The 13,677-nt window shown below is 37.5% G+C and overlaps 2 protein-coding genes and 1 long non-coding RNA gene across 3 annotated transcripts; all 3 read left to right on the plus strand.

Moving 5' to 3' along the window:
- The first annotated feature begins 7,406 nt into the window (after positions 1-7,406).
- LOC133806198 (coatomer subunit beta'-2-like) lies at positions 7,407-9,580 on the plus strand. Its single transcript, XM_062244322.1, has 5 exons — positions 7,407-7,463; positions 7,648-7,716; positions 7,875-8,033; positions 8,603-8,844; positions 9,470-9,580. The coding sequence occupies exons 1-4, from the start codon at positions 7,407-7,409 to the stop codon at positions 8,816-8,818; spliced, it is 501 nt and encodes a 166-aa protein (XP_062100306.1). The 3' UTR covers positions 8,819-8,844; positions 9,470-9,580.
- Positions 9,581-9,820: 240 nt separating this feature from the next.
- LOC133803723 (uncharacterized) lies at positions 9,821-11,180 on the plus strand. Its single transcript, XR_009878116.1, has 3 exons — positions 9,821-9,876; positions 10,233-10,272; positions 11,114-11,180. It is a non-coding gene; the product is annotated as an uncharacterized LOC133803723 (long non-coding RNA).
- Positions 11,181-11,447: 267 nt separating this feature from the next.
- Positions 11,448-13,452, plus strand: LOC133806199 (coatomer subunit delta-2-like). Its single transcript, XM_062244323.1, has 4 exons — positions 11,448-11,552; positions 11,660-11,825; positions 12,078-12,382; positions 13,408-13,452. Exons 1-4 carry the CDS (start codon positions 11,448-11,450, stop codon positions 13,450-13,452), a joined length of 621 nt encoding a protein of 206 aa, XP_062100307.1.
- The last annotated feature ends 225 nt before the right edge of the window (positions 13,453-13,677 follow it).

A 13,677-nucleotide genomic window follows, 5' to 3' on the forward strand; every position in this document is an offset into this window, starting at 1 on the left:
TATAACAATAGTTACCAATCAACGATTGGAGAGGCTCCCTATGAGATGTTCTATGGAAGGAAGTGTAGATCACCCATTCATTGGGATGAGATGGTTGAGAGAAAGTATTTGGGGCCAGACATGATTCAGAGGACAAGTGAAGCTGTAGAGGAGATCCGAGCTAGGATGCTCGCCTCACAGAACAGACAGAAAAGCTATGCTGATCCCAAGCATAGGGACGTGGAGTTCCAGGTTGGGGACCACGTGTTTCTCTAGGTTTCACCTTTGCGAGGGGTGAGGAGGTTCGGGAAGAAGGGCGAGCTAAGCCCTAGGTTCATTGGACCTTTTGAGATCCTGGAAAAGATCAGTCAGGTGGCTTATAGGTTAGCCTTGCCACCATCATTGTCAGGAGTCCATGACATATTCCATGTTTCTATGCTCCGGAAGTACGTCTCAGACGCGACTCATGTGTTGAGATATGAAGAGTTGGAATTGCAGACAAATTTGGCTTATGAGGAGCAACCGGTTCAGATCTTGGATTGGAAAGATAAAGTACTACGGAATAAGACGATTCCTCTTGTTAAGGTATTGTGGAGGAACAGTAGGGTCGAGGAGGCGACTTGGGAGCTTGAGACAGCGATGCGGCATCAGTATCCCGAGTTATTCAGGTAATTTCGAGGATGAAATTCTCATTAGGAGGGGATAGTTGTAACGACCCAAATTTACTAATAAGGCTTAAGGGCCTTGATTAGTGTGCCGGGAGGGCATAACTGGATTATATGTAATTTAACGATTAAAATCATGTTATATGATTGTTTGAATATTTGTGATGCATGACTATGTGTAATAGTATGCATGTAGGCCTTGACTAGGCTAGAAGGGCATATTCGTAATTTTGGCCCGTTGAGGGCATAACTGTATATATATGTGATAAATTGTCGATACCACATTATTATGTGGATATATTTGTACTCTGTGACTCGAGACGATCCTAGTGAATGGTTTAGCGAAAAAGTCACGACGGGGATTTATACCCGGCTCGGGACGAGCCTAGGGGTATTTGTGGGAATGTAGAGAATATATTGCAGTCTATTTTGATATTGGGGAATATAATTGGTGATTAGTTAGGTGTCGGGAAGTAAGCGGTAAATACTAGAGACATTCGAGGAATTAGATGGAATTGGGTGTAATGACCAAAATGCCCATAGAAAGTTTAAAGGCTTAGTTTTAAATGGGAGGGTAAATTGTTCATTTGGCTTGTAAGGTATAAGTATCAGTAAGCTTTGTGCCTTAGTGGAATAAGTAGAAGGTTTTAGAAGGATGAAGGAAAGAAAGAAAAGAAAAGGAAGAAAAGAAGGGGAATTAGGAGTCTATCTTTTTCTCTCTCGGTTGGAGATTTCTGGCTCATTTCTGAAGGAAATTTGGAGCTGAAACTCAGGGAGAGTCTTGGCAGGAGCTTGAGGCTAGGGTCTTTGGTCTAGCTTAAGGAATTAGCAAGGAGATAGCAAGAGTAATCCATCCACTTGAGGTAAGGTCTAAGGTTGTTTTCTTCAATTTCTGGTTTTATGTAAACATGGATTTTGAGCTGAGTTTTGATGGGGAATTCTAGGGAGTTGAAGTTGAAGCTTTGAGGAAGTGAAGGCTAAGCTAGTGTGGAGGATAACCTAAGTGTAGCTCATCCATTAAAGGTAAGAAACTCTGGTTTAAGTTTTGTGAATTTTGTGGTTTTGCTGAGATTTTGAGCTCTAGGATCAGCCATGGTGAATTATGTGATTTGGAGTGCATGTAATTGAGTTTTGTGTGGTTGGGACTTGTGGGATGAGTGGAGGATGTTGGGAGGCTTGCTTTGAAGTTTGGTTGAGGTTTGGTTGAGTTTTGAGTAGGTTTTGGCTCGGGAAAATTCAAAGGAGAAAATGTTGTGAAGGGCTGTGCTGTGACTAGCGCTACAGCGCTAGTCACTGAGCTCTGTAGGGCTAGGCCCTGAAGTTCCTGAGCCTTTTGGCTCTTTTTGTAGCGCTATAGCGCTCTCCTTAGGGCATTGTATAGCTACCCTGTTTCTAGAAAGGGGTTTTTGGGTTATTTTCAAGGGTTTTTGCCCGGTGGTTCGGGGTTTGATTCCACCACCCCGTTTGGTGGAATTATGGCTTCCCGAGGGCTCGGGATTGGTCCCGAGGCTAGGTTTTGGGTTCGAGGTTTGGTGATGATTTTGATCTATGGCTGTGACTAGGTGTATGCTAGGGCTCGGACACGATCGTGCTCGAGGATCAAATTGAACAAAGCTAGCAAATCTAAAGGTAAGAAAACTGCACTCGGTTATGTGTTTGTGATGGGACTAAGAGCTCCCTATATCTGTATGATGTCATAGATGGTATTATGCCACGGTACATGTGATAAACGGCCTAAGGGTGCCATAAATAATAGTTGCGCACAGGGTGCAGCTCGGCCACTGGTAGCTAAGGACAGCTTAATATTCACTAAGCTCGGTTTAAGCGGGCCGCGGTCAGTGGGATAAATAGAGGGTGCGGCCTAAGGGCGTTAACCCTAGTTATCATATGTGATTTGAATGCTAATGTGAAATGATATACTTGGTATGTTGAATACTTGATTAACGTGAATGCTTAGACTGATGAGTACATGCTTATGCGATATGGGTTATCTGATTGTCTGTTGAATGATTATGCTCTGCTATTATGTTTTCTTGCTGGGCCTTGGCTCACGGGTGCTACATGGTGCAGGTAAAGGCAAAGGCAAGTTGGACCCACCCTGAGATGGAGTGTTGTGGGGCTAAATGTACATAGTCAGTTGATCGGCCGCCACGGCCGAGGAGTGGAACAGGACGAGAAATGCTTAACTGTCTGTTTTGCCTTAGAGTGGCTAATCACTGTACTTTTATCCTAAAATTTTGTAAACAGTCTTAAACTTATTACTTTTGGGATCCCATGTAAAAAGAAAATGTTTATTTATAAGAAATGCAGCTTTTGAGACCAAAATCTTTTAACCCTAGTTCAACTATAGTTTCAGTAACACGTTTTGAATTAAAAGACTTGATTAGCGAGTCTTGCACCTTTGTAAACACACAGTGTAATGGTCTTGGATATCCAGGGCGTTACAATATGCCCTAGAAAAAGTTACCTGTTCCAACGAAAACTCACATTTAGAGAACTTACCATATAGCTTATGTTCTCGGAATCTTTTCAGAGTCAACCTCAAATGCTCCTTGTGCTCCTCCTTGGTCTTCGAGTAAATAAGGATATCATCTATGAACACTACCACAAACTTGTCCATAAATGTTAGTTGGGCGTTAGTGAATCCAAAAGACATCACTAAAATTCGTAGTGCCTGTAGCGAGTTCTGAAAGCCATTTTCGGAATGTCTCCCTCTTTCACTTTCAACTGATTGTACCCGGATCGCAAATCAATCTTCGAGAATACTGATGCCCCTTGCAGTTGATAAAAAAGGTCATCTATCCTAGGCAAAGGATATTTATTCTTAATGGTGACCTTATTGAGTTCTCGGTAATCAATGCACATTCTCATACTCCTATCCTTCTTTTTCACAAATAACACTGGTGCTCCCCATGGCGAATGGCTAGGTGTTATGAACCCCTTATCCAATAACTCCTGTAGCTGGTTCTTAAGTTCCTTTAACTGCGCAAGCGACATTTGTTAGGGTGCTTTAGAGATCGGTATTGTTTCTAGTGCAACCTTGATTACAAACTCGATTTCTTTGTCCGGGGGTAGTCTTGGTAATTCCTCGGGAAACACCTCCGGGAATTCACAAATAATATGTACATTTTCTGGCTTTAATTCTGACTCCTTAGACTTATCCATTACACTAGTCAGAAACGCCGAACAACCATGTTGCATCATATTCCGTGCTTCCAGTGCAGATATTATGGGTGTTCGAAAACCCGCTACATCGCCTTTAAAGGAAAAGACCTCTCCTTCCTTTGGCCTGAACTATACAGTCTTCTTTCGACAGTCTATCGTAGCCCCATGTTTGGATAACCAATCCATGCCGAGTATGACATTATAATCGGGTATACTCAGTTCTATGAGATCTGTTGGGCACTTTCTGCCTTCTACCGTTACAGGTGTTGACGGTAACCACTTAGTTGACAACATCATATCTCCTGATGGCAACAATGTACTAAAAGTGTGTTCAAACATCTTACAAGGTATATTCATTCTATCAATCACATTCATGGAAACATAAGAATGAGTCTCTCCAGAATCAATTAAGACTCTACACATCATACCAAATATAGGGAGCTGACCTGTAACTACGGTGTTGCTGTTGGCCGCTTCATTCTGGGTTAAGGCGAAAACCCTTGCTGGCACCATATTGTTGTTGCTATTCTATCCTGCCTTCCATTGTGGGCAATTCTTTCTCAAATGTCCTGCCTGGCCGCACTTGAAACATTTATTGGTACTGGCCTGGCATTCTCCTGGGTGTCTTTTCGAGCATTTAGGACAGCTAGGGTGCTCAACTTTATTGCTTCGGTGATTCCCACGGTTTTCATCATCATTTCGACTGTTGCGGTTGTTGTGATTTCCATTGGGAGCTGCGACTTTGGGCCTTTTGTTAGTGCCACTATTTTGACCCTATTAGGCCTCCTCTTGTTACTCTCTTGAAAGACTTTACTCTTATTAGTCTCTATACTTGCAGCATTGTCCTTCCATATACCGCTCTTCATGTATTCAGTGTCTAAAGCTTTGTCTAGAATCTCAGCATAGCTAACTAGCTCTGTACTGGTCATTTTGACATCTCTAGCAATCATAGGCTTCAGTCCCCTTATGAATCCTTAAACACTCATAACCTCGTTGAGACTATCTCAGGTGCAAACCTTGCCATTCTGTCAAACTTCTAGGCATACTATGTGACTGGAAGACTACCTTGTGTCAGTGTCACAAACTCATTAACTCTAGTTTCTAGTACTGTAGCATTGTAGTACTTTTTGCTGAAAACTTGTAAAAAGTCATCCCAGGTCATGGTTTCTCAAGTGTGTGTCTTCTTAACCATGTCCCACCAAATTCTAGCATCTACTTTTAGGATTGCTAATTATCTTGTTGTCCCTGGAAATTCTTAGTCTGTACTAGTAGCCTTTGTCTTATTTTGTCATGTCACAACTCATTACTTATCCTCATTGTTGTGTCAGTTCGTAGCTTGTCATTGTCCTCTATGTTGAACTATGTTATCATGGATTTACTCGTCTCTCCGCCTCCATAGTCTCAATTTACTCCATTGAGGTTTTTCTATTGTTTGTTACTAAATGTTGTGGTGTGTCCACTTTGTGTCCTCCTCTGCTACTCCACGTATCTATCTAGTTAACAACATCACCTCGCAAGATAATGTTGTGGAGTAAACTCCCTAACCTATGTCTATATTAACAATCGTGTCGTAAAGCATATGTGTCCTTTGATCTTGATAGTGTCCAGTTATATCATAATTGACGTAATCCATTCTTCGCTTTACTTTAAACTTGATAGTGTCATACTTGCGATTTCCTATGATGCATCTCATCCATTAAATACGTTCATTCTCAACAAACATCTTTCAGGGAGCTCATATCTACTCATCTCTACGTTTACATCATCTATATGAACCCTTGAGATTCCACTGAGCTCATCGAGCAGTTTATTTCTAGAAGTCCTAATTACTAGAGACATACTTTCTACACAGCCTGTAGTGCACCAATTTTTTTTTTTTTAGTTTATTAAAATTTTGTGATTTATTTTATTTAAGTGTTAAGTGCGATGAATTGTTTCATTTAAATGTTGTGTATTTTATTTAGTTGTTGTTTGTTTTATTTGATTGTTTGATATTTTATTTAATTGTTAGAATTGTTTGTAGAATATTTTTGTGAAATTACTTGTTAAATGATATATATTTATTTTTATTTTAAAAATGTGATTATGTGAGATTTGGTTGAATGCACTAAGGTGCATGGTAGATAGTGATGCACCCTAGTGATTTAGTGTGTGCTAGTGCATGGTAGCATGGTACACATGTGTAGATTTTCCACACACCTTGTATTTCCTTTTATTAGATTTTAATTGATTTAATTGAAAAAAAATAAAAATAAATAAAAGAATGGGTAAGTAATGGTGGACGTGTAGTGTGTAGTGGGAAAGGGATTGATTTTCCAATTATTTTCTAAGGCAATAAAATCAAAATCAACTATTTTAGCTAGCTATTTGAAGAAGCTAGCTATTTTAGGATAGGAATGTGATCACCATTTATCTTCTATATCAACTATCATAAAAGAAAATAATAAGAAAATTAAGAGAAAATAAAAAGGAGAAAGGAAACTTACCTTTTTCTTTTATTTGGTCATTATGAGAGGATTAGGTTAAGAGGGAATGGGAATATTGGAAGAGCATTTTTGCTCTTGGCTGCTGTGACCTAGAGAGAGAATAGAGAGAGAGAGTGTGGCATGATAGAGAGAGAAGGAGAAGAAGAAAGAAAGGAAGAAGAAGAAGAAGGAGAAGGAGAAAGGATCAATCTTAGGGTATGGTCTTGATTTTGCTTATGTTTTTCTTTCTTTTAAATTTTTAGTATGTTGATTTAGTTGTTTTTGACTTGTTGTTCCACTTCTTCTCCATCTTGATTTTTCAAAAGAAAACCTCTAGGGTTTGAGCAAGGAGGTGGTCCTAGTGTGTTCTTGATTTTACAATCAAGAGAGGTATTTAAATTTTTCCCTCAATCTTTTGGGTTATTGGTATTTGATGATTGATGTTTTGGAGAGATTATGGCTGAAAGTGGTGTGTTTTTAAATAGGATAATGTGTTGTGTTGATGGGATGTTTTCTTATATTTTGATGCATGGGAAAATAGACCTAGGCATGGGCATGGGTTTATGTTGTTTGGGTTGATTTTTATGGTTGTGTAATAAGAATATGTGTAGTGATGATGAATATTTAAATACATGAAATGAATGGGTTTTTTTTTTTCACTACACCAAACACCCATTACCATAACACACCATTATAATACTATTTAAAAAGAGTTATGGTATATTATCAAAATTTCAGGCGGCAAGTAAAATAAAAAGCGCCAATTTTTTCGTGTACAGTAACTCCCCTTTCCTGTACCCATTTCCCCATTACCCATTTCCAACCTCATTTTCTTCGATCTTTCTCCTCCTGTATTCTCTCCCGTGTCTCATTTTTCCTGGTATACCTATTTCCCTTTGACCCATTTCCCATTTCCCTTTGACCCATTTCCGTAGACCTATCTCTCTCGGTCTCTCACTCCCCTTCACGGAAGACAAATCCTGAGAAGGGCTACACCACATTCGAAGGCGATATAGGAGGCACATCTCCTCTCCCTCGGATCTCTTTCTCCCACCAGACCTCTCTCCTTCCCTCTTTCTCTCTCACCTGTCTTTATGGAGCCCGACCTTCCCTATCATCGGCAAACGCGCAAATGACAGGGGCTCGTGGGTCTTGTGAAAACGACGGGCTGAGTGCAGGTCAGGGGCTCGTGGGTCTTGTGAAAACAACGGGCTCAGGGTCGTGGGTGGCTCGGTCTCACGGAGGGGGTGGGTGGCTCGGTCTTGCAGAGGGCTCGGTCTCGCAGAGAGGTCGTAGGTGGATCGTCCCATTTTTTCAGCTCCACACATTGAACCAAGTAATTTGTGTTTGAGTATACTTGCTAATGAGTGCAGGTCAGTAAGAAAGCTGCTGAGTCATTAGCTGATCCAGAGGAATACCCTAATTTGTTTGACGACTGGGATGTTTCTCTTTCCCTTGAAGCAGAAAGTGGAAAAAACAGGCATGACTTCTTTTTTTCCTCTAATTTTTTATTGTGTGCATGATAGGTGTTCAAAGTTTTATTGCAATAATTGGAAAAACCATTTATGCTGTCTACTCTTCATTTATTTGCTCGTAATAGTGGATTTCCATGGATACAATTTGCAAGTGCAATTATCCTCCTGCTGAACTGTACCCAATCTATGCTCAGAAATCAACCACCAACCTTCTTGAGAAGTTTAAGAGCATGCAAATCGATGAAAACGATGATCCAACTGAAAATGGACAGCATGATCATGAGGTACGAAATGTCAACTTCATACAGATTTTTCTAGTGTTGCTAAAATTCTTGAACCGACAATAGGACAATATTGTTATACCTTTATCACTTTTCATCCTCCCGAAACCCATAGGACCAATTTTTTTTTATTTTACTATCCCATATCCATATGGTTATAGTTATGGTAATAAATTTATTTCTAATTTTAAGTAGGCCATAGGTATGATAAAGATATTACAAAATTGGACCATTACAAACATCACCTTTTTTATTTTAATCTGCGCGAGCTGAAAGCTTCTGTATGTGACTTGCCTGCTTAAACTTTCTCATAGAACTGTTAAGGGGATGTCATGGGTTTAAACTTTGTGAAGATTTTTCAAAAACATTTTGCTGGCCTTAAGACTGCTGAAATTATGTATGTCAATTTGGGTGTGAATTTGGCCCATAAGGTATCTTCCTAAGAAGTAAAATGCCGTGTTATTATCAGATTTGTCACTTTACAACTGTTCACTGTAATTCAAAATTGAGATTCTCGCATCTCTCTCCCAGAATAAGATTTTAGAGTTTTGTTTGCATTTTATTCTCTTCAGGAGACTCTGGGGAACGAGGAAAATCATGGACAAGGAGCTGTGGTTGAAGAGGATGCTAGTTCCACAAATGGTATTGTTATTTTAGATAGTAAGGAGGATGAAGAAGAATTGGGAGCAAAGGATGAGAACAGTTCACCACAAAAATTGGAAGTTAAAGACGAGAGCACTTCAGCAGATGAATTGGAAGCAAAGGATGAGAACACTTCACCATCCTAAGGTGATGCTTTGCTGAAAGTATGAAGGTATCCCCTGGATTAAATTGTTTTGTTGGACTTTTTTTTCCTTTCCCTGAAGCAAGAATAGTAGATATTATTGGTTCTTGTTGCCATTCTGGTCGTTTCCTCTTATACTTTGTTATGGAACTATCATTATGTTCACTACTTTTTTTTTTCTAAGTCAATTTTTTTTTTCATCTTCACAAGTCTAGCCATCTCTTCTTTAGCAGGGATCAAGATTTTGATTTATCTAGACACTGGTTTTCGTGTGTTCAAATTTCCTGAATTATCTGTTTATCTACCATGCATGTTTTCCTTGTGAATAATATCTAGATATTTTTCGTGGTGGAGCAAATATTATATTTACATCTAAACTATGATTAATTATTAATGCTAGATATACGACAGTTTCCACACTTGTTGCATTTTATATGTGCAATACTTGTTTCAAGTCAAATACCATGCCTGTTTTTAATTATGAATCTTGGCATTGATTGAAATTTTATATGTCATGCCCTTCCAATGTCAGATATACATTACCATCTATTCAGTATTTAATTTTGTGTAAGAGTCAACTGGTGTTGATTGTTTTGATTTTCTTTACCTCTCATTTTCTCCATTTTTACTTCTGTTCTTATGGTTGAGATATCAGTGAACATAGGATACATTACCAGTTCCACAGGACAAGCTAGGTCCAGCTGTTATACGCATATCTTCTGGTGAGAAAAATGTTTCTACTTTAGCTTATTTTTCATTTCTGTCAAAATCCTATGTTATTAATAGCTGTTGTGATTCATTTCTGTTGTGATCGCTGATTCACATCATGTTCTTTTTCCTCTTTTATCTTTAAGACTTGCATTTTCCTCACAACCAGTTTGTGCAATCTTTTCACTAGCTTTAAGCATTGTTGCTATGTGAAAAGTTTGGAGTTTAAACTTTTAAATGAAAATTAGAAACCCTTGTGAGATGCAACCCTTACAAGAAGGAAATTATATGCAACCCTTACAATCTCCATTTTGGTCGTGCTTGTTTGTTTTTATATCTCGACATAACAAGATGGTAAGAGTTTTCTCTTCCCATTATTCCTTTGTTCAAAGTTGGGTTTTGATGTTTGATTATTTATTTATTTATTTACTACTACTATTATCATTATTATGGATTTGAGTTATAGCATCGGTAAGTAGTCCATTTCGCGTTTGGAGACATGCAATGAAAATAAGCATGCATTAATAATTTTGAGTGATTGAAATGGTTAAATGCTTGTAAATATTACCAAGTATTTTGCATTTTCAAAATTTGACATTTATAATTTTTTTTTTATATTACATTTATCTTGCTGCAAATATATATATATATAAATATGTATTACATTTATCTGTTTTATTGCTTATCAATCATCTTCACTTTCTACGTAGGTTGTTCTTGCTGCTTCCATCGTAACCAAGTCTGGGAAAGGTGTGTATTTTTTTGTCTTACATTTTTTTATTTAATTTATTTATCAGTAATATTTGAGTTTTGAGTTTGTCAGTTTCAAAATTTCATGTAATTACATAGGGCTGGACAAGAGAGAATACTTTTATTGTAATTGCAGAACTCATGTCTTGTTCAGTTGCTACTGTGCTGTCTCGTGTACAGTTCAATTGCTAAATGTCTAAACTACCCTAGGAATCTTATATTATGGGTTAAGATGATGGTAATGAAACAACCACTTCGATGTAAAACTGGATTTTATAATGAAGTTTTGTTTAGATTTTTATTATTTTTATGTTAGCTACCTAAAAGAATGCAATTGTGGAAAGAGTTTGTCGTGGATATAGGCCATATTTTATAGGCAGATCAGAAGATTGATTGACAGGAACTGGTAAAGTACATTGTTCATGGAGGTTTCTGGTAGCTCATAAGTCTTTAAACTCTGCTTTCTCGCATAGTAAAGTTATTTTGTAGCAACAACTTCATAATGGATTTTTTTGTTTTTGTTTTGGGTAAAATGGGATAGGAATGTGAATGTGAATGAAACTTTCAGAATAATGGTGCACCTCTTGGCATTGTCTAAACCGTTGTCTTTATTTATTTATTTATTTTCTACACCTTCTCCTTTTCTTTCTTGCATATAAAATCCTTGCAGTAATTTCTTTGATTTTAAGGGCAAGCACCATTTTTACATATAATTTTTCACTGTCCTCGAGTTCCTGGCATTGTTATTTATTTTCATCTGTACATGAGTAAAATGTTGTTAAGTTTCATTCTGCAAGTGATTAGGAGTTCTAATTGGTGGTTTTATTTCTTGCTTTGGCAGTACTTGTTTCTAGACAATTTGTGAACATGTCTCGCATAAGAATAGAAGGTCTTCTTGCAGCTTTCCCCTATTTTTTTTTCAGTCTTTTGTACAGTATATCCATTTTACAATTTGAATGGGTTTTATTTCCATCAACTTGCTATCTAAATAAGTTGGTGGAAATATCTGTATAAGTTTATTCCTTAACTAGCTTTAGGTGCCGGAGTATTCTATGTCTGTAGATGAAGAGGGTGTTTGCAGGACTGCTTTTTAGCTGATTTTTGCTTTTGACGAGGTCATCTCTCTTGGACACAAGGAAAATGTAACTGTAGCTCAGGTTAAACAGTACTGTGAAATGGAGAGTCACGAAGAGAAGATGCACAAACTTGTAATGCAGAGCAAGATTAATGAGACGAAAGATGTCATGAAACGTAAAGCTAGTGAGATTGACAAAAGCAAGGTACTTTACGAGGCTTCTGAAATGGCCTATTCAGTAGTTTTATTCATTGTATAATTTCCTTCATTTGTATGTTATATCAACATTGCACATCATCATATCGTTTGCAGATTGAAAAGAATAAGGGTCATAAGGGAGGGTTTATGTCAATGGGCTCAGGAAGAATAGAGAGCAGCTATAGTGAGATGAGCATTTCAAATACTGGAAGCGGTTTTGGGAGTTGTTCTGGTTTTGGATTGAACACTGAGATCGATCCATTTTCTATCAAGTCTAAAGGTTTGTTCATGCTCTTTAATATTGAATTTGATGTGTAATGCTGGTACTTGTTTCAACTTTACTTTCAGTTCTTTCAAAATAATTCAGCAGTACTTAATTATACTCTTTGAACTGGTCAGTTCATTTAAGATTCAATTTTGAGAGCGTGCTTCGTTAAGTTCTTTTTTGGTTGTCTTGTGACGAATATCAAATCTATTCCATCTCTTCCAACACCATTGGTTTAATTGTATATTCTATATTAACAAGGTTCAGGTCGTCAACCTTCGGCTGGCAATGCTCCTCCTCAAGGTCTTGGTATGCAGTTAGGGAAATCACAAAGGACTAACCAGTTCTTGGAGTCTTTGAAAGCAGAAGGGGAGGTTATCCTTGAAGATGTGCAGCCAAAAGCAGGCCAATCTAGATCATCTGCCCCACCTTTAACTGATCCCGTCACTTTGGCTGTTGAGGAGAAACTAAATGTAACACTGAAACGAGATGGTGGTGTTAGTAACTTTGATGTTCAGGGAACACTGTCGCTGCAGATTCTAAATGCAGAAGATGGGCAAATCCAAGTTCAGGTAATGTAGTCCAAGCTACTTTCTACTTGTAATCCTTGTGATAGTTTAATTTTAAGATGAGATATAATGTATGTGATGACATAGTAGGTAAGCTTAGACCTTGTCTTAATGTGTCATCAGGCTAGGAAACTAGTAATAATGTTTCTTCAGTGAGTCAACAGGAGGCCTCCTGTCTTTGTGTTTGATAATGGACTTCCAAGGTTGTCCTTCAACTGTCCTGCTTTAGTTTGTCTTGTTATAATTGTGCTATGATTGCCAGGATGATTTGATACGCTGAACAGACTAAGAACATCTCAAGTAATTTAGTTGCTGCTGTTGACAATTTATCGTATCTTCGAGCATTGATCTGTAGACTTATCTCAGTTTTTGGTTCAAAGTTTTGATTTTGAATTTTTCTTGCAAACGTTTCATCTGGTTATCAGTATAATTTCGATTTTAGTCACCATAATTGCTTAATATGGTTTTTTTTTTTTCTGGGTTATTGATCTCTTATGTAATTGAAGTTAATTTTATTGCCTCTGAACTTATATTTATGTGAATTTCCATTTATTAATGCAGCATTTTGATTCATATCTTGTTAATGAATTTTCATAATTTAATCCGATAAAAATCAATTTTTTAGTTGGAGTTTATACTGCTTTTATTCATGTTGTTTCTGATAGTTTTTAGTAAATTCTCTTACATGGTTAAATTGTGTCTACTGACTGCATAGTCAATGCATTACTTCATAAGACCACTCAAGATAGTTTTATATGTAGTTAAGGTGTCTAATTAGTTAGCATCAGGATTAGGACTCCTAGTGAGACTAATTAGGCTCTTGGGCTTTCATTAAAATTTTCAACCTTTCATTAAAATGGATATTTGGAAGACTTTTTGATGTTCCATTTGGCCATTCCTCACTGTTAAATATAGCTGCTAGTATCATGCTTGTTTATTACATCATTTTTTGTGAGTAATGCCTTTTTCTTGATTTAAATCCTTAATTTGTTTTGGTTAATGATTGCTCTTTATCTATTGTGGTACAGGCGCAAATGCGAGATTTGGCAGGGTTTGTCGAGACAAAACAATAGCTTGTCTCTAAAATCAAATCATCGTATGAATTGGATCGGCTTTGCTGTTGCTCATCATTTAAACTCAAAGTACGAATTTGACCTTATTTATTGATCCTTTATTTATATATTTATCTTTCTAGTGGCCATCATTTACAGTGACAAACCTAAATTGTTTTTCTTGTTGGTCCCACTTACTAATGTTACTCAAATACTTAATGTTTGATATAAACAACCAAGAAGTTT

This window comes from Humulus lupulus, chromosome X, assembly GCF_963169125.1.
Source record: "Humulus lupulus chromosome X, drHumLupu1.1, whole genome shotgun sequence".
Lineage (NCBI taxonomy): Eukaryota > Viridiplantae > Streptophyta > Magnoliopsida > Rosales > Cannabaceae > Humulus > Humulus lupulus.

Bases quoted from the DNA above. Each gene is read 5' to 3' on its own strand.
- LOC133806198 (XM_062244322.1), top strand. From the start codon at position 7,407: ATGACAGGGGCTCGTGGGTCTTGTGAAAACGACGGGCTGAGTGCAGGT. The intron at 7,464-7,647 runs GTGGGTCTTGTG...TAATGAGTGCAG, and splicing joins TGAGTGCAGGTCAGGGGCTC to GTCAGTAAGAAAGCTGCTGA. The intron at 8,034-8,602 runs GTACGAAATGTC...TATTCTCTTCAG, and splicing joins ATGGACAGCATGATCATGAG to GAGACTCTGGGGAACGAGGA.
- LOC133806199 (XM_062244323.1), top strand. From the start codon at position 11,448: ATGGAGAGTCACGAAGAGAAGATGCACAAACTTGTAATGCAGAGCAAG. The intron at 11,826-12,077 runs GTTTGTTCATGC...AACAAGGTTCAG, and splicing joins ATTTTCTATCAAGTCTAAAG to GTCGTCAACCTTCGGCTGGC. The intron at 12,383-13,407 runs GTAATGTAGTCC...ATTGTGGTACAG, and splicing joins ATGGGCAAATCCAAGTTCAG to GCGCAAATGCGAGATTTGGC.